Source organism: Coregonus clupeaformis, chromosome 19 (genome assembly GCF_020615455.1).
Source record: "Coregonus clupeaformis isolate EN_2021a chromosome 19, ASM2061545v1, whole genome shotgun sequence".
NCBI classification, from domain to species: Eukaryota; Metazoa; Chordata; class Actinopteri; order Salmoniformes; family Salmonidae; genus Coregonus; species Coregonus clupeaformis.
Genome location: NC_059210.1, coordinates 22979580 through 23005141, shown reverse-complemented (window position 1 = coordinate 23005141; position 25562 = coordinate 22979580). Strand labels below are relative to the sequence as shown.

At 42.0% G+C, this 25562-nt stretch overlaps 2 protein-coding genes across 6 annotated transcripts in view; one reads left to right on the top strand and one right to left on the bottom strand.

Moving 5' to 3' along the window:
* Positions 1–638: 638 nt before the first annotated feature.
* On the bottom strand, positions 639–18768 carry sv2 (synaptic vesicle glycoprotein 2). Of its 2 annotated transcripts, none has more exons than XM_041837778.2 (13): positions 17992–18768; positions 17655–17753; positions 16175–16336; positions 15677–15839; positions 15205–15326; positions 14695–14858; positions 14380–14460; positions 7165–7257; positions 5028–5116; positions 4608–4735; positions 4249–4344; positions 3753–3912; positions 639–1266 (listed from the first exon to the last, which is right to left on the bottom strand). In XM_041837778.2, the coding sequence occupies exons 1-13, from the start codon at positions 18089–18091 to the stop codon at positions 1083–1085; spliced, it is 1641 nt and encodes a 546-aa protein (XP_041693712.1). In that variant the 5' UTR covers positions 18092–18768; the 3' UTR covers positions 639–1082. The 2 variants fall into 2 exon arrangements, with proteins under 2 accessions (XP_041693712.1, XP_041693713.1); XM_041837779.2 differs by lacking the exon at positions 17992–18768 and adding an exon at positions 17868–17934.
* The window catches only part of snx1a (sorting nexin 1a), a 34697-nt gene continuing 27162 nt past the window's right edge, over positions 18028–25562 (top strand). For 2 of the 4 annotated variants that reach the window (XM_041837774.2, XM_041837772.2), the window contains exon 1: positions 25338–25528. In XM_041837774.2, coding sequence (XP_041693708.1) covers positions 25358–25528 — 171 coding nt within the window. In that variant the 5' untranslated portion in view covers positions 25338–25357. Of the gene's footprint in view, positions 18111–20453; positions 20568–25337; positions 25529–25562 lie in introns of those variants that run through there. The other 2 variants (XM_041837773.2, XM_041837775.2) reach the window with 2 other exon arrangements.

The window sequence follows — 25562 nt, the reverse complement described above, 5'->3', positions numbered from 1 at the left end:
GCTGGAAGGGGATGCGGCTGGCGGATTACAGCTGCTGCTTACAACTCTACCAACATGTTACCTCAATTACCTCGACTAGTCGGTGCCCCCGCACCGGTACCCCCCTGTATATAGCCTCCCTACTGTTATTTTATTTTACTGCTGCTCTTTAGTTACTTGCTTTTATTTTTTTACTTAACACTTTTCTTTTTTTTTTTACTTAAAAAAATGACTTGTTGGTTAAGGGCATGTAAGTAAGCATTTCACTGTAATGTCTACACCTGTTGTTTTCGGCACATGTGGCAAATACAATTTTGATTTGATATGGCATGAGGACATAAGTCAAGTGGACATTATTGGACCGGCACATACAAGAGATTTTTTTTATCAGAATTTATAAACAAAACTGACTTTATAAACATTTTATAACCAGGCGCCAGCACCTTCTTTAGATCGATAGGACCGAAAATGTTTAGTATTATATGAAACTATATTAAATATTCTATAACGTTGGGATCATAAGTATCATGAGGTTTTGGTTCCGTGATATTACCGTGGTACCGGTATACCATGCAACACTAATCCATATTAATGTAGAAATGTTTAGAAACATATTCTATTCTTATTTACAATAAAAGTGAATCCAAAATTACACAATACATTATTTACCATTCATTTATATTAGGCACAAAATAATAACAACCAAAACAAACAGCAAATGCATCCAACAACTTTGTAGATTCAGAGGATTGATGTAATTATTGCGTGCTAGGAATATGGGACCAAATACTACACTTTTGACTACTTTAATACACAACAGAAAATGTGTCACTGTCCCAATACTTTTGGAGCTCACTGTATTAGCTCTGGTCAATGACTTGTTAATGACTGAGAAACCATTAAGGTACACGGTTTCTAAAAGTGCACTTGTGCAATCCAGCATTTCATAACATCCGTTTTATAAAATGTCTTCTAGATCTGATATCTTTGGTCATGATTGGAAAAAGGCATCTCTAGGTAGACTAGGTTCAGGGAATAACCCTTGGCGAGGACTACAAGCAGGAATAAACGATGTGTCTTCTGGACTTCATTTCACAGAGGCCTCAGGTGAGCTCTGCCTGTTTAGTGCTTGGAAGGAGCAAGGCAGTGATCCCCCCTGTCAGCAGCAAAGCAGACACAAGTAGAACTGGTATCACACAGTTGGTGTCCACCAACTGGCCAAAGACTATATTACCCATGATGGCTGCCACTCTGCCTACTCCTGTGAAGAAGCCCAGAGCGGAGGACCTAAAATAAACCAAGATTGACAGTGAGCACAGTGTGAGAGACAAGACAATCAGCCTGGCAAAGAGCCTTTGCTGGGAAATGTTTTAAAAGATGGCTGTTTGGTAGCTTGGTCCCATTGCATGTCATAGGAGTTGGCAAGACAGCAGAAACAGATCTTGGACCAGTCGTGACAATAGAGGACCAATAGGACCCGTTCTAAAATGGACCTGGGGCTTTCCCACCCGGACTCAACATGCATAAATTCATTTTTTAAATATCCGTTCCAAACGGACCCGAGGACAACTAGACCCTTTTTGTACAGTACCAGTCAAAGGTTTGGACACACCTACTCATTCAAGGGTTTTTCTTTATTTTTACTGTTTTCTACATTGTAGAATAATAGTGAAGATGTCAAAACTATGAAATAACACATATGGAATCATGTAGTAACCCAAAAAGTGTTAAACAAATCAAAACATTTTATATTTGAGATTCTTCTAATAGCCACCCTTTGCCTTGATGACAGCTTTGCACACTCTTGGCATTCTCTCAACCAGCTTCATGTGGTAGTCACCTGGAATGCATTTCAATTAACAGGTGTGCCTTCTTAAAAGTTAATGCGCTTGAGCCAATCAGTTGTGTTGTGACAAGGTATGGGGGGCTGGCAAGAACAGCTCAAATAAGCAAAGAGAAATGACAGTCCATCATTACTTTAAGACATGAAGGTCAATACGGAACATTTCAAGAACTTTTAAAGTTTCTTCAAGTGCAGTCGCAAAAACCATCAAGCGCTATGATGAAACTGGATCTTGTGAGGACCGCCACAGGAATGGAAGACCCAGAGTTACCTCTGCTGCAGAGGATAAGTTTGAGATCTTTGGTTCCAACCGCTGTGTCTTGGTGAACGGATGATCTCCGCATGTGTATTTCCCACCGTAAAGCATGGAGGAGGTGGTGTTATGGTGTGGGGGTGCTTTGCTGGTGACACTGTCTGTGATTTATTTAGAATTCAAGGCACACTTAACCAGCATGGCTACCACAGCATTCTGCAGCGATACGCCATCCCATCTGGTTTGGGCTTAGTGGGACTATCATTTGTTTTTCAACAGGACAATGACCCAACACACCTCCAGGCTGTGTAAGGGCTATTTAACAAAGAAGGAGAGTGATGGAGTGCTGCATCAGATGACCTGGCTTCCACAATCCCCTGACCTCAACCAAATTGAGATGGTTTGGGATAAATCGGATGTGGGAACTACTTCAAGACTGTTGGAAAAGCATTCCAGGTGAAGCTGGTTGAGAGAATGCCAAGAGTGTGCAAAGCTGTCATCAAGGCAAAGGGTGGCTATTTGAAGAATCTCAAATATAAAATATATATATTTGTTTAGCACTTTTTTGGTTACTACATGATTCCATATGTGTTACTTCATAGTTTTTAATGTCTTACATTTTAGTCATTTTAGCAGACGCTCTTATCCAGAAGCGACTTACAGTTAGTGAGTGCATACATTTTCATACTTTTCCATACTTTTTCATACTGGCCCCCCCTGTGGGAATCGAACCCACAACCCTGGCGTTGCAAGCGCCATGCTCTGCCAACTGAGCTACACGGGGCCCTACAATGTAGAAAATAGTAAAATGAAAGAAAGAAAAACCCTTGACTGACTAGGTGTTCTAAAACTTTTGACCAGTAGTGTATATTAAAAAGAGCTGATAAGCGAGAGGAGGGAGAGGGATGTCACTCTAGCAGGCGGGGGAGAGGCTGTACTGTGAATGAGTGACATGGGGAGCAGAGAGGAAGAGACGAGAGACAGCAACCAACCAAGCCGACTTGCACTATAGTAGACTAATAGCTGCCACAGCTAGGTTATTTATCATCAAATATGATTACGTAGTACCTGTCTTGGACTGCATCAAACCAGGAGAAGCTAGCTAACATTAGCTAGCTAGGCTAACTGAGGCTGCAGTGCATGCGTTTCCTCATCCTACAGTTATGAATGACAACAACTCCATTAAGAATATTAATTAGCAGCCTACCTGTTGGATCTTGGTCGTTGTAGCCTTCTCCTTTAACTTTTAATTCCATCTTACATTGATTTAGATATCTCCTAACTTTTGCCTCACACGGAGCGAGGCTCTATGACTTTAGCCTAATGCCGCTTTGATGACTTATGATTGGTCAACAACAAGCTTCACGCTACACTCTCGTGAAAAGCATAAATTACAAAATGTCTCCTTCTACTGCAGCAGTCGCGTTTCTGATCTGTACGGGCCCTTCCGGACAAGTCCGCTAAAATTACACATACCCGAGACCAGTGACAATCATAATAGATCCGACCCAGACCCGTGACATTATTTCGAATTCTGGATCCGGACCCGCTCGGGTCTCGGGTATTCGGGTACAGGTGGATCCGTGAAGCCTTCTAGTAAATAGGAGTTGGGAAGGCAACACAAACAGATTTGGGACCGGGCTATTATGTTGGTGTATGCAGTGATGGAGCGGTTACCGTAGCTGGGTGGGGTAGAGCTCGGTGCCCAACACATCCAAGGAATTCCAGGCCACCACAGACACTCCACTGAACACACAGGAGATGAGCAGACTCTGAGCTTTCGTCTTCACCTCGTAGATGAGGAACACACTCACACTGGACAACAATAGGCTGCAACCTGGGACAGAGAGCACAGTACATACATAAAAAAAACAACAGATGGACACACACACAGGGGAATATAATCCATGCCAAGATGGCTTTGGTTGGAGTATGGTTCTAGGCTAGCAACTTCGACTTGTGGGTTTGATTCCTGCATAGACCACAAACATGGGTTAACTGTGAGTGGCTTTGGATCAAAGCGTCTGCTAAATGCCCCTTTTATGACACCATTCCCAATGCTGCATAATTATCCTGATTTAGCAACAATATGTCACTCAAACTTCTAATAACTAAATGCATTTTTTCGATCATGCTCTTCTGTCTTTTAAGACGGGAGGGAAAAACAACTCACAAAGCAGGGCCTTTCCGCCAATGACGTCCATGAGGAGAATGGTGAAGATGTTCCCTGGGAGGTTAGAGGCTGCAGTGACAAAGCCCTCCATGTACACTGCGAAAGGAAGCAGTCCAACACACACACAATTAGTCTTCAATAAATACAAGTGCCACTAAAGTCCCATGAAATATACTTTTTTACTTGAATAACAAACTTAGCAAAATGTTAAAGATAGCACAATATTTCATCATTAAAGAGAAACTGGTGCCCACAGATTTAACATACATAGCTACTGTTTACACATAACCTTTTTCTGTAAGTCTGGCAGGAGTGAGCATTTTATTGAGAAGTGCATTGCTCCTGTGTTTGGTACACACCTGCCGTTTTGACTGGGTAGCAGCTTTGGTTGTCATAGCTTTGTAAGCGAGACACATTGGCACAGGGAGAGCCTCCATCCTCTGCTCTCTTGAAAAGCTCTGGGAACCACATCCACAGCCCATAGTACCTACACACACACACACAATACACACACACACACACACACACACACACACACACACACACACACACACACACACACACACACACACACACACACACACACACACACACACACACACACACACACACACACACACACAGAGAGAGAGAGAGGGATTAGGACACAGGATAACTACCCCCAGGTATAAACTGTCAATGTTTATGTATATTTATGTGTCAAGTCATCCGTACATGCAGTATGGATAACAAGGACAGCTGAAGACAGACATATTGTATTAAGGAGAGCTGAGACCCACCCAAATGAGATGCAGTAGAATATGACGACCAGACATACACTTCTAGAGGCCAACTCTCCAACAAACAGCTGTCTTATTGGTGTCAGGCCCTACAACACAAGCAACATTGATTTAAGTGAAAAGTGTATTTTACTTTGTGCTGAACCTCATGTGATAAAGAAAAACCTGAATCTAAAGGCCAACAGCATACACAAAATATATATATATATATATATATATATATATATATATATATATATATATATATATATATATATACACACAGTGGGGGAAAAAAGTATTTAGTCAGCCACCAATTGTGCAAGTTCTCCCACTTAAAAAGATGAGTGAGGCCTGTAATTTTCATCATAGGTACACGTCAACTATGACAGACAAATTGAGAAAAACATTTCCAGAAAATCCCATTGTAGGATTTTTAATGAATTTATTTGCAAATTATGGTGGAAAATAAGTATTTGGTCACCTACAAACAAGCAAGATTTCTGGCTCTCACAGACCTGTAACTTCTTCTTTAAGAGGCTCCTCTGTCCTCCACTCGTTACCTGTATTAATGGCACCTGTTTGAACTTGTTATCAGTATAAAAGACACCTGTCCACAACCTCAAACAGTCACACTCCAAACTCCACTATGGCCAAGACCAAAGAGCTGTCAAAGGACACCAGAAACAAAATTGTAGACCTTCACCAGGCTGGGAAGACTGAATCTGCAATAGGTAAGCAGCTTGGTTTGAAGAAATCAACTGTGGGAGCAATTATTAGGAAATGGAAGACATATAAGACCACTGATAATCTCCCTCGATCTGGGGCTCCACGCAAGATCTCACCCCGTGGGGTCAAAATGATCACAAGAACGGTGAGCAAAAATCCCAGAACCACACGGGGGACCTAGTGAATGACCTGCAGAGAGCTGGGACCAAAGTAACAAAGCCTACCATCAGTAACACACTACGCCGCCAGGGACTCAAATCCTGCAGTGCCAGACGTGTCCCCCTGCTTAAGCCAGTACATGTCCAGGCCCGTCTGAAGTTTGCTAGAGTGCATTTGGATGATCCAGAAGAGGATTGGGAGAATGTCATATGGTCAGATGAAACTTTTTGGTAAAAACTCAACTCGTCGTGTTTGGAGGACAAAGAATGCTGAGTTGCATCCAAAGAACACCATACCTACTGTGAAGCATGGGGGGTGGAAACATCATGCTTTGGGGCTGTTTTTCTGCAAAGGGACCAGGACGACTGATCCGTGTAAAGGAAAGAATGAATGGGGCCATGTATCGTGAGATTTTGAGTGAAAACCTCCTTCCATCAGCAAGGGCATTGAAGATGAAACGTGGCTGGGTCTTTCAGCATGACAATGATTCCAAACACACCGCCCGGGCAACGAAGGAGTGGCTTCGTAAGAAGCATTTCAAGGTCCTGGAGTGGCCTAGCCAGTCTCCAGATCTCAACCCCATAGAAAATCTTTGGAGGGAGTTGAAAGTCTGTGTTGCCCAGCGACAGCCCCAAAACATCACTGCTCTAGAGGAGATCTGCATGGAGGAATGGGCCAAAATACCAGCAACAGTGTGTGAAAACCTTGTGAAGACTTAAAGAAAACATTTGACCTGTGTCATTGCCAACAAAGGGTATATAAAAGTATTGAGAAACTTTTGTTATTGACCAAATACTTATTTTCCACCATAATTTGCAAATAAATTCATTAAAATCCTACAATGTGATTTTCTGGATTTTTTTTCTCATTTTGTCGGTCATTGTTGACGTGTACCTATGATGAAAATGACAGGCCTCTCTCATCTTTTTAAGTGGGAGAACTTGCACAATTGGTGGCTGACTAAATACTTTTTTCCCCCACTGTATGTATGTATGTATGTATGTATGTATGTATGTATGTATGTATGTATGTATGTATGTATGTATGTATGTATGTATGTATATATATATATATATATATATATATGGGATCTGAGATGCAGCATTAAGTACAGTACAACATTTCCTTCAGCAAATCCATTAGTTCTGAAGCTGTTATATCCCATCGGAGGGCGCTTCAGTCTTGAAAAAAAAAAAAACACGAGTGTGTGTGCTCCTATTTGTGTATGTGCCTGTCTCCTATGTCTGTGAGCACGTATGCATGGTGTTACCTGTTTGAGGAGGTTGACAAAGCGTTGAGTGTGTGTTCCACCTCTCATAGTCTCCCTCTCTTTCTTCTCAGAAGGGGCATGCAGCCCACAAATCTGTAAACGATACACAACACACCATATTTAACATGACATCAAGTGAAAAGTAGTAGCATCATTAACACATCTAATTCTACTAATCAAGGCCATGATGGAAGACTATGATTAGTAGAATCAAGTATGTTTACTGCTTGGCTGGAGCAAAAGCCTTCAACCACACTGAAACGTGAAGGGTAAGGGCTCTATTCAATCCGTATCACGGAAGTTCAGTGTGATTTAAATTGAAAGGCAATGTTTCCGCGTTAAGCGAGACTGCATTCATCGGAAACACTGCATATATCGGCTCAATTGGAAATGACATTTACATTTCTATCGCGCAATCTGTAGCACCTCAGCGATACAGATTGAATAGAGTCCCAAGATTGATCACCTCTGGTATATGAGCTAATACAGTATGTGCAGTTAATTGAGGCCAAAACATAAAGGGATTTGAAAAGATGATATCAACAGAATTGTGCAGCTTTTAGTACAGGGATATGGGGAGCTAAAACATATGTGAGACAAAAATATGTCTGTCTAACTTGCAAGTGTGATTTTGCCATTTGGGGCCATTACTGTGAAGAGGGACTGATGAGAAAGACCATGAGTGCCAACTGTTTTGAGCCCCAACTTTTTAGCTAAGAAATATATATATCATTGAGTTAATAAAGCAGCATACAAACATGGTCTCTTTTTAGCTTTCTTTAGTAAGAAAGCTCCAAAATGCAGGCGTTTCAGCCTAGCTCAGTGCTTTCTGTGGCGGTGGGGCAGCCAGCGGAAAATACGGAGCATAGGAGTTGGTAATGTTCTATATTTGCGCCTTGATTGGGTAATGTTCTCTAGTTGCGCCTTGATTGGCTCAGTGTTCTGTCACTCATGGGGACACTACGTCACCGCCAAATCTAAGGGTAGAGCTCGAAAATGCAATCCCTTGGGTGCTGCCATAGAGTTACATTAGAAGTGCCCATCCAAGAAGGCTCAAGGTCATTGGCCACAGATAAAATGACATCAAATCACATTATATCTACAGTAGCTTTGACTGGACTGATCATGTCAACGTCATACTTTCAAAATCTTAGCTAGCAGTCGTCATCATGAATCAAGTTGACAATCTACTGGCAAATAATTGTTTATCCTTGTCATATAAAGATAAATAATTAAGAGAAATTATAGATAAAACGTATCGGTGCTCATTTCCAAGTTGGAAATTGCAAATTCAACAATGAGTGGTTTGGAAGGAATCAGTGGCTAACTGCAAGCATTGCAAAGCAATCACTAGCCTGCTATTCAGTGTAGTGGGTGTGTGGTCCCAAGTCTGGGTTTAAAAGGTCTCTTTTCCAAGCTAAAAATGATAAACATTCAACATTGGCCATGCTGTCAATCCAGCATGATTTCTGCCGCGCTCAAAACAAAATTAACTCGGAACTGGGAAATCTGATTTCAGTGAGTTCAAGACAACTGGGAACTCAGGGAAAAAACGAGCTCTGACTGGGAAAATACGTTTTGAACAGTCATCCAACTCGGAATTGTAAGTTGGGAACTCGGACCTCTTTCTAGAGCTACGACCTGAAGATCACTGACGTCATCATGATTCGACCTAGTTTTTTTCCCCAGAGTTCCCAGTTGTCTTGAAAGCACCATAAATCCAGAGAATACCAGACTTTGACGACAAAGTTTGATGACAGAATTTGCCCACGAAGGACCGCCGCGCCATCTTCCTGTTCAAGTGAGCACAGAACAACAAGGTGAGTCCAGAAATGTCTTGTATGCTGCTGCATAAATTATGTAATATGCCAGGGAGATAAGTATACTGTAGCTAAAAAAGTAATTTGGTTCCGTTTCCTCTTAATTTCGCCTACTGTTCTGACTTGGTGGTGCACATGTAGCCTATAGCCTTTTTTAGGGAAATGTAATCATTTAATATTGTAAGAGCTTTCATTGTCTGCTTATATACCCCCTTTATTTATTCTACGGTTCTGACTTGGTGTAGAGGGAAAATACTGTAAGAATGGCCCATGTTTGAATTCTGTCGCTGTACATTTAAAAAGTGCTGAACAAATAGTTATATTGACTACGTCCGTCCTAGCTCGCTCATTAATGTCTTAATCGAAATTACGGATTGCCTCTTATCCGCTCGTCGTCCCCTTATGCCATAGTTTGTACATCTCAATTGTCAGTAGAAACCACATTTGCTTATGCAAGTCAGCCATATCAGCTATGTTTTTTAAAAAGGCAGTAAATGAGGCTGAATGAACTGTTTCGCTGCCAGACAAGGCTCCGCTGATAGCCAGGTGTAGCAGTGGTAAGTTGTTGGGACTTCTGTTGGGACAGCATTATCTTGGCCCTAACAGTTCGTGGGCACCGTTTGTCACTGTTATAGTGCAATTAATGTATTGTTTAGTGTGGTGTTGTGCATTGCAGCAAAAAAAGTTTTGGGGTTTGCCTCACCAAGATTTACATGCTAGAATCGCCACTGCCCATGAGCCACATGACACCCCTTGTCTAACTGGTCCCTCCAAGATATGTATATTGAGCAGGGTCCACAATATGAAGCATACCTAATCCTATACTGATATGTGATACAAAATCATGTATTTGAACCCAGGTCTGGTTGTATATCCGTTGCACGACCGGAGTGTGTACGGGGCCTGAAAGCTTCGAATGGACTGATGAGATCATGACATAGGAATGAACAGTGTCACGTGATCGATGACTTTGTCCATTCATATAGTCATTGGTTTTTACAGACCATCAATGTTAACAAATGAATGAAGTACTATGTAAGGGGAAGTTCAGGATTGTATAACTTGATGTTAGATGGTTCCTATCCCCTGAAAGTAGTCTATGACATGTGCAAGGAGAAACTGTAATCCATGGTTTCTTTAAACAGCCACTAGAAACTTCTGCTATCTTTAGCCAGCGCTAGCTAACAATCAATGGAAATGATAGTGGCAATCATGCAATGTTAAAGAAAAGAGTCAAATCAACGCAATATTTGGTTTGACGTTACTCAAAGGTGATTTGGCAATTCTCTAAAAAACATTAGACGATTGCCCCTATCACTTCCATTGATTGTTAGCTAGTGGTGTGTCTTCCTATTTAAAAGCACCTACAGTGCATTCGGAAAGTATTCAGACCCCTTGACTTTTACATTTACATTTTTACATTTTAGTCATTTAGCAGACGCTCTTATCCAGAGCGACTTACAGTTAGTGAGTTTATACATTTTCATACTTTTGCCACATTGTTATGTTACAGCCTTATTCTAAAATGGATTAAATTGTTTTGTTTTTCTCCTCATCAATCTACACACAATACCCCATAATGACAAAGCGAAATCAGGTAAAAATAATAAAAATAATGAAATATCACATTTACATAAGCATTCAGACCTTTTACTCAGTACTTTGTTGAAGCACCTTTGGGAGCGATTACAGCCTTGAGTCTTCATGGGTATGACACTATGATAGGAGAATTTGCAGTGACTAAAATATTCCACCATGTCACTATGTAACGGTGTGAAATGTATTAAGAATAATAAGACTATAATCTAATAATGTGTGTGCGTAGGACAAGTAAAGATGATGACATTGTGTTACTATTTAGCATACGAGTAGGATTTAGGCCAAACAACAAAGGAGCAGGAGAACTGTCGACAGTCAACTTACAACTGTGAAACCAAGATAAGGAAATAGGCCTCCCAATTTAGGGAGGGAAGACACCGTTAGGCTTGGAGGAGATTATGAAACATGTTGCAGAATATGATAATGATATATGTGTACAGTGGAAAAATACAGCCTGCCTAAAGCGGGGTGGGATTTTTCCTCTGGTGTGTGTGTATAAAAGATGGACTCTGAACTTGAGAGGGCAGAGCGCTCTCAATGAATAAAGACTGACCATTGCAGTAAGAAATCTTTGTTTAATTTATTTAAAACTAGAGATTTATACCTCTGGGAATTATTCAAAGATTTAAGAAGTGTTTAACTTCAACCATTAAGATAACAAAATTTTCGTGACACACTACAAGCTTGGTACACCTGTATTTGGGAAGCGTCGCTGCACAGCTATTTTCAGGTCTCCCAAGAGATGTTCGATCGGGTTCAAGTCTGGGCTCTGGCCAGAGCCCGCTTCTGCGTTGTCTTGGCTGTGTGCGTCGGGTCGTTGTCCTGTTGGAAGTTGAACCTTCGCCCCAGTCTGAGGTCCTGAGCGCTCTGGAGCAGGTTTTCATCAAGGATCTCTCTGTACTTTTCTCCGCTCATCTTTCCCTCGATCCTGACTAGTCTCCCAGTCCCTGCCGTTGAAAAACATCCCCACAGAATGATGCTGCCATCACCATGATTCACCGTAGGGATGGTGCCAGGTTTCCTCCAGACGTGACGCTTGGTATTCAGGCCAAATAGTTAAATCTTGGTTTCATTAGACCAGAGAATCTTGTTTCTCATGGTCTGAGAGTCTTTAGGTGCCTTTTGGCAAACTCCAAGCAGGCTGTCATGTGCCTTTGACTGAGGAGTGGCTTCCGTCTGGCAACTACCATAAAGGCCTGATTGGTGGAGTGCTGCTGAGATGGTTGTCCTTCTGGAAGGTTCTCCCATCTCCACAGAGGAACTCTGGAGCTCTGTCAGAGTGACCATCGGGTTCTTGGTCACCTACCTGACCAAGGCCCTTCTCCCCCGATTGCTCAGTTTGGCCGGGCGGCCAGCTCTATGAAGAGTCTTGGTGGTTCCAAACTTCTTCCATTTAAGAATGGAGGCCACTGTGTTCTTGGGGACCTTCAATGATGCAGAAATTTTTTGGTACCCTTCCTCAGATCTGTGCCTCGATACAATCCTGTCTCGGAGCTCTACGGACAATTCCTTCGACCTCATGGCTTGGCTTTTGCTCTGACATGCACTGTCAACAGTGGGACCTTATATAGACAGGTGTGTGCCTTTCCAAATCATGTCCAATCAATTGAATTTACCACAGGTGGACTCCAATCAAGTTGTAGAAACATCAAGGATAATCAACGGAAACAGGATGCACCTGAGCTCAGTTTCGAGTCTCATAGCAAATGAGGGAAAACCTTTTTTTTTTCCATTTTAGAATAAGGCTGTAACGTAACAAAATGTGTAAAAAGTCAAGGGGTCTGAATACTTTCCGAAGGCACTGTACGTTTTGAATTAGTTTTGGCTTAAGAGTTTATGTAAATTGCAGTCAGTTTAATTATAAACCTTTTCGATAAAAAACAATTTAGTAGTCATCTGCTTCTCGACAATAGAAATCACTGACCCTTTTTCACACTTTTTACAGTGTCCACTGAAGCCACAGATATTGAAGAGATTAACAGGTCTATTGCAAAAACCGCAACTACTACTTCCACTGTCACTTTGGATCCTGACATTGGAGCAGCCGCATTAGTCTTCCTTGTTTCTTTAGTAACCAACATAATTTTGAGTCTCCCCACTAATGTCTATGTCCTCTGATAGTGAGGGGAGGGGAAGGTTTGGTGGCCTCAGACTTCTTCGTTCTCAACCTCATTGTGTCTGAAATCTTCGTCTGCTTGTGCATTGCCTAAGCCTATCTGGACCAACATGTTCTAGGTGTTCTTCGACATACTACTGCATTTTTCCTAGTTTTCATGTTCACTGGCCAGCCCGTGTTCCAATCCTATATCGGTGTGGAGTGCTAGCTGGCGGTGGTCCGCTCTGTGGTCTTCCTGAAGTACAAACACCTGAGATATAAGATAGCATGTTCAGGGTTGGCCTGCTTGACCTTTGCTGATAGGAGTGATAGAGTAGAATTTATCTTAAGTAGTTCCCTGGTCTGGTTCTCTATGAAGTTGTTCTGCTGTTTGACAGTTCTGATTGCTCTGAAACCTACTGGGCAGCGGGAGGGGGACAGGGAGAGAGAAGGGACAAAAAACATGATGAGGGTCTTCAGGATCATTTTGATTATTCTAGTCACAATGCTGATTAACTATCTTCCGATGATAGTGGTAATAGTTATGCAAGATTACTTAGAATTCACACAGGGGATTCTTGCCAGGGCCATTAGTTTGTCCATTGTAGTTGTGACTGGGTTTGTGCAGCCCCTCCTATAACTCCTTAGGGATGGGAAACTCCCATGTATCAAGAGTCCTTGAGGGAAAGGTTTCATGACCTGTACTATTCATGTTACAGTAACATAGTACATTTATCTGGGTTTGTATAGAATATGAAGGTCCACAATTTTGGATGTAATAAAGTAGAATATTTTAGTTTATATTTGATGATTTGTAAGTGTGATGAATCACTTCTAATTACTGAAACTTGTTTAGCAAGTATCAAAAAAGAATAGGTTATCAATAAATGAGTAGTCATTTACAACACTTATAAGCATCGTAGGCATTTGTAACTATTATAACCATTTACAAAGCATTTATCAAGCATTTACAAGCATTAACAGCTTATTTAATGGAAGTTATTAGTAAGTCACTTTAATAACTCTAAATTGATACCTTTATGTTTAGATTGTAATCTTTATACTCAATAAATGTGCCTGCTGAACTCCACTTTTGAATTAATTTTGTATGAAATAATATGCCATTTTATGTAAGTATTTCTTTAAAAAGTAAAACATTTTAACAAAACCAATATCTGATATATTAAAGTTTGTTATACCTGGAGATTTATGGGATGGTAATAATAATAATAATAATAATAATAATATGCCATTTAGCAGACGCTTTTATCCAAAGCGACTTACAGTCATGTGTGCATACATTGGTATACATTGGGGTTCACAAACCTTTTGCTTCATAACCCTCTAATTGACGTGTTCTTTTGACTGACAAACCCCCGATAAGGGTTGAGCTGTGACGCAAAGCAACACATGGTTCCCCCCGACCAAAAGGTTCTTAAGGCCCCCAGAACAAAAGGGCCGGTTCTGAGCAGTGAAAAAACATACTCAGACCAAAATATAATAAAACAATAACGTTCAAAACATCTAACTCTTGTGACTAATGTTAAGGAATTTACTAATAATTCAATGATGTGTATCTATGGGCAAAAAAATGTCAATCGGATGAACCGGCGACCTATCTGCACCACTGCCCCGACCCACTGGGTCCCGACCCACAGTTTGGGAACTCCTGCCCTAAGGTACACATACTACGGTACATACTGGGAAGGTCTTGAGACTGCCTCTGTGGTTTATTGCAAACATCCTGCAGAAGACATGTAGGGCTTCTGTCTCACGGCCAGCCTGGCAAAGAAAGAGAAGTGTGTTTAATAATGAAACAAACCAAATTACGGATATTATTTTGTAAACTAACTTGTTGAACTTGGTTGGACTTGTATACAAGGCTAAGGGTCCTATTGGATTATTCAGAAACACTTATCGGCGCTATACTGTACGGCCTATTGTTACACAAAAAGGTGGTCTTTAAAGAAAGCATTTTGGATTTTAAAGCTTGGTGGCCTGTAAGCACTGGTGTACCTCCATGAGGAACCGGGGGCTTTCGGGCATGGCCAGACTGAAGATGAGTGCCGATGTGAGGCTGGGGACAGAGCACAGCACCACAAACAGCCTCCAGCTCTGGAAGTCCAGCCCACCCAGAGAAAAGCGAACCCAGGTCCGGGGAATGATCAGCCACGCCAGGCCTGTAGGCAAACACACACCCAGACGCTTACCAAATGTTCATTAGCATCACATATTGTGACTTTCAATAAATACATTTGCATTGGAGCAAAAGTGTGTGGCTAGAATATTTGTCAATGTATTTCCATTACGTACACGTCTCACGAATGATTGACACTTAAAACAGAAAAATTATATTATTGGACATGGGCCTATATTTTATGCTTTTAATGAGCATGTGGACCTAAACATTGCCTACAGACACATGCAACAGTAATCATCTCTACCTCCCTCAAACATTTGATACGAGGACCAGCATCATCTGACTGTGACAGAAGACAATGTGTAGTAATGGCGTCCACTGCACACCTGCTGCCAGGATATTCCCTGCCATCCAGAAGGTGGCCAGAGCACTTATCATGGCCCCTCTCTTCAGCCTGGGCTGAAACTCTGAAAAGTAGGAGAAGATGACTGGGATTGAACCTCCCACCCTGGAAAAGGCAAACGGAAAAGACTTGTTAGAATCCACTACACACTTAAGAGTCCTACACAGTAGATTTCCAAAGTGTTAACTGAGCAGAGTCTAGGTATTTCAATGACAACTGCCTGTTGGCGAGGGTGAGAGGGAAACATATGACTAGCCTATGCCCTGGAAAGACGTTCCGGTGAAAGTTGAAATTCATCCTTTAAAATGAAGAGAGCAGATGCAGCTTTGAGTGTTTGTGAAATTATTCACTTTGCATTTCCGTGTTTGTGTCTTTGTGGATGTGTGTGTGTGTGTGTGTTTGTGTGTACCATCTTCATTAGGTCCAAACAGAGGGGTATGTAACAAAGTGCTTACCCTACACCGCTGATGAACCGTAGTAGAAGGAAGAGCCAGAACCTGGGGGCGAAGCTGGCCAGCGCCCCAAACACTCCGTTCACTGTCAGGGAAATCACCAAGACCTTCTGGCGCCCCCTCTGGTCAGCCAGGTAACCCCACATGTACCCACCTATCATCATTCCTATGGGAACAAAGTGCAAAACAGAGCACAGAAAATTCAGACGCCTCATTTAGAAAAGGTTCTTATGCACAGATTTCTTACGAACAATGTTGTTATTCATAAACCTTGAACTTGACGTGAAATGTGGTTTTACATGTGATTGATGAATGACTTGGTTGTTAACCACATGAGCCTTCTCACACTAATAGAACCCAGATTAAGTCTGTACTTACATATCAGTACTACAGCAGCATCTGTAATCAAGTGAACTGATATTTAGGCCTATTTTAAATGTGATGACTGAATTGTTTAGTTGACATTATATCAACTATTTACCCATATAAGCTATTCCTTACCGAGGAAAATGTTGGCCGTCAGTAACCCCATGTCTGAGGAGCTGAGATGGAGGTCACAGCGGGCCGTGGGCAGCAGAAAGGAAACACACAGGATCTCCACCGCGTCACTGGCGTTGGCCCATCCACACACCACCAACAGGAGCCCATGGAACAAACCAAAACCTAAAAGGTGGGGCGCAGAGACCAGACAGGAATACTGTTTATTTTCTAATGAGAATATGGTGTGATGTGATCTGGGGAAGGGTATCAAAAACTATTCTGTAGCATTGAAGGTCCCCAAGAACACAGTGGCCTCCATCATTATTAAATAGAAGAAGTTTGGAACCACCAAGACTCTTCCTAGAGCTGGCCTCCAAGCCAAACTGAGCAATCGGGGGAGAAGGGCCTTGGTCAGGGAGGTGACCAAGAACCCGATGGTCACTCTGACAGAGCTTCTCTGTGGAGATGGGAGAACCTTCCAGAAGGACAACCATCTCTGCAGCACTCCACCAATCAGGCCTTTATGGTAGAGTGGCCAGACAGAAGCCATCCTCAGTCAAAGGCACAGACAGCCCGCTTGGAGTTTGCCAAAAGGCACCTAAAGGACTCTCAGACCATGAGAAACAAGATTATCTGGTCTGATGAAACCAAGATTGAACTCTTTGGCTTGAAAGCCAAGCGTCACGTCTGGAGGAAACCTGGCACCATCCCTACGGTGAAGCATGGTGGTGGCAACATCATGCTGTGGGGATGTTTTTCAGCGGCAGGGACTGGGAGACTAGTCAGGATCGAGGGAAAGATGAACGGAGCAAAGTACAGAGATCCTTGATGAAAACCTGCTCCAGAGCGCTGAGGACCTCAGACTGGGGCGAAGGTTCACCTTCCAACAGGACAACGACCCTAAGCACACAGCCACGACAACGCAGGAATGCCTTCGGGACAAGTCTCTGACTGTCCTTGAGTGGCCCAGCCAGAGCCCAGACTTGAACCGATCGAACATCTCTGGAGAGACCAGAAAATAGCTGTGCAGCGATGCTCCCCATCCAACATGACAGAGCTTGAGGATCTGCAGAGAAGAATGGAAGAAACTCCCCAAATACAGGGGTGCCAAGCTTGTAGCGTCATCGCTGCCAAAGGTGCTTCAACAAAGTACTGAGTAAAGGGTCTGAATACACATGTAAATGTGATATTTACGTTTTTTATGAGGTATTGTGTGTAGATTGATGAGGGTGAAAAAAACAATTTAATCAATTTTAGAATAAGGCTGTAATTGAACAAAATGTGGAAAAAGGCAAGGGATCTGAATACTTTCCAAATGCACTGTACCACAAACCCCAGAGGTGCCTTATTGCTATTATAAACTGGTTACCATGGTAATTAGAGCAGTAAAAAGTTATTATTATTATTATTATTATAGGCATTCAGGGCTCAAACCACCCAGTTTATAATAATGAATACACCTCGTGTTACACATCAAACACAAAATACCAGTAAAGTCTACCTGCTTCTTCAACAGCTTCCTCATATGTTAGTTTTCTTTGTCTACGTCCATGAACATCATTTGCATTATCTCCACTACTCCTCTCAAAAAGAACTTCACCTGAAATGTTAATAAAAACAACAGACAATTTACAAAGCCATTTAAAATGCATGAGCATTAATTACTAAAAACATCTCATGGAAAACACAAGTCTGATAATGCAGTTACACCTACTACATATTGCATTTGACATCAGGACTACATTTGTATACTAGTAAAGACTAGACGTTGGACTAGCTTACGGATAGGGTGGGTGCATGAAATGTCAAAGTCTACCAGGTGGAGTTTACGCATGTACCTTCATCTGAGTCGAGACTAGCTAGCTCCGGGTGGCTGGTGAGAAGTGGCGCTCGTGCTGCATCATCTCCGGACGCCTCTATATGGATATGTCGAGACATAGCCGGCTGTTTCAGCAAGGTAAAGCTCCAGTACGACTTCTTGTTTTGTCGAGATTACATGTCAGTGTATACTTCTTGATGCATAGTAACTGTATTACCAGAGAACCACATATTTATCCACACACAGTTATGGAGTGAAGCACAAGATTATCCATTATATTGATTAGATACTCTAGTTGCCGCTCTAAAAAATGAAAAGAAATGTCTTCAAAAAAGAAAGGCAGTCGGAGGGGGAGGCAAGATCAGATGGGACCATTCTAGCCAATGAGAGGGCTATACGTTCATGAACAACAAGCACAACTCCGATATGAAGTGTTTTTTCTCAAGGTTGCCGGGTTGTCACGTGTCCTACTTATATCAGTACACTCATAACAACCTAAGCATTACAAAACTTCGATTCTATCAAATAAGCCACATGTAGCAAATAAATCATTCCCTTTTTTCGACACTCTCATTGACCTCCATACAAAAACTCCTCGCTTGATGAGCGAAAAAAACGAAAAACGCCACCTGCCGGAGTAGACAGATTTTGCCCTAAATTATCCCTCTTGCTTCGCCTCTTCTTCTCTGAGTGAACTGAACCTACTTCCTGTTTTAAGAAATGGATGAGCTGTTAGCCTTCTTCTTCGGTGGGGTTTAACGGCGTTGGCATCCAATATAATGTTGCATTACCGCCATCAACTGGAGTACAAATCCATTATACTTTGTGACACAAAATGGGAAAAGGGAGAGAAAAAAATGTTGCCTGCCAACTAACCCTACACTCATTAAAAACCCACCACCCAATTGCACTAATTTAACCCAATCTGATCCTACACCAGGCTGACGTCCTGGAAGGACGGGACACTACCATTCAACACCCCCTGTAACTCTTCTGCAGTAAGATCTCGCAATCCCAAGTACTTCTCTGCCTCTGCCACCACAACACCTATTTTCTATGATTTCCATTCCATTCCTGGGGTACAGTTGATAACCATGGCAATGAATGCTAAAAAGCCAACCTTACATTTCTTTCGTGGGCCTATCACTCTGTACTGGCAAAAGTCTACTACTCACCGGGAGCCTATTAGGATCCCTCACCCTTGACCCATCTTCCTCTACTTTCTTCACTGCCTCAGCATTGGACACCTTCTGTACACCTCTGACCCTGGCAATCTCAACCTGCCTCTCTCACACCGGACACTTCTGATACCCAGCAACATGGGCACCCCTACAGATAACACAAATACCGCTTCTTTCACCAATACTACACATTCCTTTTTCCCATGCCTGCATGCACACTTCTCACATCTAGGAATCTCCCTCCTACACACTTCTGCAACATGACCATAAACTTGGCACCTGAAACACCATAGTGGATTCAGCACAAAAACTTGTATGGGATAACTGATTACTAACATTACTTTGTTGGGTTACAACTCAGCATCAAAACTCAAAAGGACAGACAGACATTGAGTCTTCTGTTTCAGCACTCTCGCCACTGGGTCTGCGAGTGTCACGGACCTGGTTGGCCTTCTTCTAAGGCAGTGATTTTCAACTGGTGGGTTGCAACCCAAATTTGGGTCGCGGGAGTTTTTGAATGGGTCGCGGGTGTCTGATAAAAAAAAACATATATAAATAAATATGTACTTTTTTTTACAATGAAAAAATACTTCAGTCTGAACATAAACAACTTAAACCAGGTAGAAAGTGTGTAGAAATTATAATGAATTCACATTTTTAAATAATTGAATCTCAGATTATTTATTTTATTTTTTATCACAGTATTTTCAATAGAGCTATTAGCAGCACTATATTGGTTGATTCTTCATCAAGAATATGGGCAAAATTGTATCATTGACAACGAAAGAGTTGATACATTTACTCTCAAAGCATTAGAAATAGTTTTCCAGATTGTATTTTGGCGATTATTTTTCGCGATGCGAATGTTGGGTCACGACTGAGACAACCTGGTTCAATTTAGGTCCCAAGGCAAAACCAGTTGAGAACCACTGTTCTATGTGTTGTATTATGGCGGTCCGCAATTGGTTGGCCTTCAAAATAAAAGCTCTTATTTGAATACATTGACATTTCAAAGAAATGCTAAATTATTAGCATATCTATGACATTTGAAGAATACTCTTGCAGGAACCAAATGGGTACTAGAGGGGGGGCGTCCATGCAGGAACCAATGGGATACTCGAGGAGGGGTGTTCATGAAGGAACCAATGGGATACTCGATGACGGGGGTGTTCCTGCAGATACAGGAACGCCTCGAATTGCACACTATTGTTTGAGCCAGTAGGTGGTGTTCTTTTTTTCTGCCACCCCTCCGTCTCAAAAGTTTTATATGATGCTGTCTGTCTGTTTGCGTTGAATAAAGATGGCGACCAGTTCAGAGCGTAGTCCCCCTCCCTTTCCCGAGGACCTGGAACCGGAGCCTGACGAAGTTGGAGACCAAGACAGTGATGACGGAGAAGACATTTTTCTTGGCGCAGTGAGTGTGTGTTGTTGATTTCTGACTAACGTTATTTTGTCAAGAAAAACCTCGGCATTCTACGGGTTGCTATCCAAGTAGCTAGCTACTGTAGCTGCCAAATATTGCTAACTAGGGCCTGTGAAATCCATTGGGTTCATTGACACGAAGCTATTAGTTAGCTAACTAGCCGGATATGCATTAACTAACTACAGTGCTCTCGTCTCCTGAGCAGCTATCCCAGAATATGGAGTGTCCTACCGGTTCTAGAAACATAAAGCCCTTTACTTTCATATCACAACAAAATAATTTCCCAAATGCAAAATATACACTCACTGTAAACTTTTAACCTGCTATTACAGTTGCAGCCAGAAGTATTTTTCAGTTACAACACGTTTCTGGCCGCCTTCTTCCGTTACACATAGGAATGTGTTCAGAGCATGCTAGATAGACGACCACCTGTGCTAATTAGCTGTCTTCCGTAAACACGCGCTGTAACATGGAGATATGGGCGTGTGGGAACACTAGCCCTAACCATATAAAGGTGTGTAGTAATTTAAACTTTTGTTTTTTGAAAATGATTTATCGCTGATATGAAAGATACCTTCCTTATGTTTCCAAAACCGAACCGCAATTAACGCAAGCATCGGGTATCTTACCAAAAGTCCCCGGTAAGAAAATGTAGTACTGTACCTTCATCAATAGTAGGCAGAGCAAACCCGTTTTGATGATTTCTGGTATATCATCAAAATAAATGAATCACAGCACGTTTTTGGACTCAGCAGTGTTTACCTGAGTACAATACCATTGGAAATAATGTAGCTGCGTCCAGTTGACAAGACCTATTGATAAATATCCCGATGTCAGAACATTTTAAAGTGTCCATATCAATAACCATTCGCGCTTTGCTACTGGGGTCACCTAAACCGAAAGAGAAACGCAACATTGTTTTGTCAATCACTCATCAATTACCACGTTGAAATCAATTTCACGAGAGGGGAGAGATGAGGGTGCATGTCCTGTTAAAACTAACGCAGCTCAAAAACCACTCGGAATTTGGAGAAGATGGCGGAAGTAGATGCTGAGATCGGATCAAGCAGCGCGTCGAGCAAAGTTGGTGAAGACGAATGTTCTGAATGGACAACGGTAGTATCGAAAACTGGAACAAAAAGTTAATTGTCAAAAATTGGTGTGGAGGATGCGTGTATGAATGATAATCAATCACTTCTTGTTGGGATGCGTTTTTTGAGTAAGGATGCATATGTGGGAGACCCGTTTGAGTTGTCGGAAATGGTGAAGTATGCGTTGGGAAAGGTCTGTCAGAGTGACCAGGAGTGGTCTTATTTTGATTCATTGTATTTCTGAGGAACATTGCAATGGGCCTCAAAATAATATAATAAATAATATGCCATTTAGCAGACGCTTTTATCCAAAGCAACTTACGTTGCGTGCATACATTTATTGTGTATGGGTGGTCCCGGGGATCGAACCCACTACCCTGGCGTTACAAGCGATGTGCTCTACCAGTTGAGCTACAGAGAACCACTAAATAATCCGGACAACAGAAGTTTTGTGGTTTGAACTTCGGAGTAGAGCACCCGTCAAAGGAGTCATCTCAGGAGTGACGACGGATGTTCAAACCACTTCAGGGTAAGAATTGTAAAGGATTTGGCCAAGAATGTGCAGATGGACAGAGTATAATGAAGAACGGTGTGTAGAAGGACGACAGTGTTGCAATTGTGGTGGGGGATCATGATCTGGAGTTTTATTTTTATTTCACCTTTATTTAACCAAGTAAGCCAGTTGAGAACAAGTTCTCATTTACAACTGCGACCTGGCCAAGATAAAGCAAAGCAGTGCGATTAAAAACAACAACAGAGTTACAAATGGGGTAAACAAAACAGGTAAGGCAATAAATAGGCCATAGTGCAAAATAATTACAATTTAGTATTAACACTGGAATTATATATGTGCAAGAGATGATGTGCAAATAGAGATACTGGGGTGCAAATGAGCAAAATAAATAACAATATGGGGATGAGGTAGTTGGGTGGGCTAATTTCAGATGGGCTGTGTACAGGTGCAGTCATCGGTAAGGTGCTATGACAACTGACGCTTAAAGTTAGTGATGGAGATAAGTGTCTCCAGCTTCAGAGATTTTTGCAGTTCGTTCCAGTCATTGGCAGCAGAGAACTGGAAGGAATGGCGGCCAAAGGAGGTGTTGGCTTTGGGGATGACCAGTGAGATATACCTGCTGGAGCGCATACTACGGGTGGGTGTTGCTATGGTGACCAATGAGCTAAGATAAGGCGGGGATTTGCCTTGCAGTGATTTATAGATGACCTGGAGCCAATGGGTTTGGCGACTAGTATGTAGGACCAGCCAACAAGAGCGTACAGGTCACAGTGGTGGGTAGTATATGGAGCTTTGGTGACAAAACAGATGGACTGTGATAGACTACATCCAATTTGCTGAGTAGAGTGTTGGAAGCTATTTTGTAAATGACATCGCCGAAGTCAAGGATCGGTAGGATAGTCAGTTTTACGAGGGCATGTTTGGCAACATGAGTGAAGGAGGCTTTGTTGCGAAATAGGAAGCGGATTCTAGATTAACTTTGGATTGGAGATGCTTAATGTGAGTCTGGAAGGAGAGTTTACAGTCTAACCAGACACCTAGGTATTTGTAGTTGTCCACATACTCTAGGTCAGACCCGCCGAGAGTAGTGATTCTAGTCAGGTGGGCAGGTGCCAGCAGCGTTCGATTGAAGAGCATGCATTTAGTTTTACTAGTGTTTAAGCGCAGTTGGAGGCTACGGAAGGAGTGTGGTATGGCATTGAAGCTCGTTTGGAGGTTTGTTAACACAGTGTCCAATGACGGGCCAGATGGAGTGCCCTGTAAGGGTGAAGGAGATTGAGGTGGCAAAAGTTAGAGGTTAATCGAATCTCCTATGCGGAGGTGATTTTAACAGTATTGAGAAAACAAGTGATGCTAGTGAAGATATGGTAGTGGATGCACCACAGCCTGTAGTAAATGTTTGCTGCCAGTTAAAAGATACCCTGTGTGTTAAAAAGGTGTATTTTGTGGCGTTCATTGCCACAGTTCTAAACTGTACGGCCCAAGTTTCAAAGAAGTCTAAGAAACTGGACATTATTGTGGCTGAGGCAGAGAAGTTTTTGGGACTTCAGGATTTTACATCTGAAGACTTGCAAGAGGTACTGGCACTGGAAGACCAGCCCTCCCAGGTTCCCCTTGAGCCTGTGTAGGAATCAGATCTGTGTTATTTTTTAAATTATATATACAAAAGTATGTGGATTTGGCTATTTCAGCCACGCCTGTTGCTGACAGGTTTATACAATGGAGCACACAGCCATGCAATCTCCATAGACAAACATTGGCAGTAGAATGGCCTTAATGAAGAGCTCAGTGACTTTCAACGTGGCACCATCATAGGATGTGACCTTTCCAACAAGTCAGTTTGTCAAATTTCTGCCCTGCTAGAGCTGCACCAGTCAACTGTAAGTGCTGTTATTGTGAAGTGGGAACGTCTAGGAGCAACAGCGGCTCAGCCAGGAAGCGGTAGGCCGCACAAGCTCACAAAATGGGACCGGCGGGTGCTGAAGCGTGTAAAAATCGTCCAATAATCGCATATTTCACAATAGTTTAACCATTTAGAGATGTAAAAAAAAAACTATGCTCCTAAGCACAATTAAACCAGTCACTCTAGACTAGAGCATCTATAGGGTCTGTGCAGCAGACAAAGTTTGATGTCCCTATCAATAGGCGCTAAAGATAGTTTGCGTCTATGAATGGGGTACGGGGCAGCTAGCTAGTTAGCTATATTCGCTGTTGACGAGTCAGAACGTTAGCCAAGAAGCTAGCTAGCTAAATAATTTCAGGTGACGTCATGGTCATCACAATATTTTTTCCATCAGATAGCTAATGCTAGCTAGCTTTCTGCTATGTTCATGCAAATCAACTCAACTTATATATGCCATGTAGCAGACGCTTTTATCCAAAGCGACTTACAGTCGTGCATGCATACATCTTACATACGGGTGGTCCTGGGAATTGAACCCACTATCCTGGCGTTGCACTTGCCGTGCTCTACCAACTGAGCTACAAACTTCAAAACACTACGCACTGCTTGAAAAGGTCATTTTTGCTAGCTAGATAGCAAATGATCTGGTCAACATTGTCATTGAATACAATCATTTAAGGCCAAATATAGATGTTTAGCTAACCTTTACAGACATGTTAACTTTTTCAAGCAATATTTATTTGCATTTATCCAACACTTTAATCATCCCTGTGAAAAACTCCATTTGTTTACTAGCTTCTGTAGCTAATTGTAGTGTAAATCCAGCTTAATGCCTCAATCCAAATGGAATGGAAAAGATTAGAAATGGCTAAGGACCATACATTTCCTGGTTTTATTTTGTGTTAATTTGAAGGTTTAGGCATGTATGTAGCTACACTAAGCCTAGGTGGATCTACACAACTCATGATATGGGATGTAGATTTACTTTCCTGAAAACATTTGAAAAGCTTTGATTTTTATGGAACTGTCCCTACCTGCTCCAAAGCTCCCCTGTTTAGTTTCTTGTGTAAACTTTTCTAAAAAACCTCAGTCGGTGAACCCAAAAGCTTTGTCAGCTAAATTACTCACTCTGAGTGTAGGAGGGCAAGGCAAGTTTTAGTATGGGTCACACCCTGGAGTTTGCACATGTCAAGTGAACCTCCCATTGCTGTAAAAGTACAGGAAGGGAGGCTAAAGCTTGGTCTCCAGTCATGTGAGTCTCAGATGTGGCCACATGCTCATTACCAGGAACTTTTCCATAGAACACAAGTTTGAGTTCAGAGGCCAGATTGAAGAATTCAATCTGATTCCTGGAAGAAACTTTGTACATTGCATTCCTCCTCTTAGAAGTTGTGGTAGACATGTATTTATCTGTGTAGACCTGACAAACGTTGTGTTATTCCTGGTAAGTTCTCTATTTCTCCTGTGCAGTTAAAGAT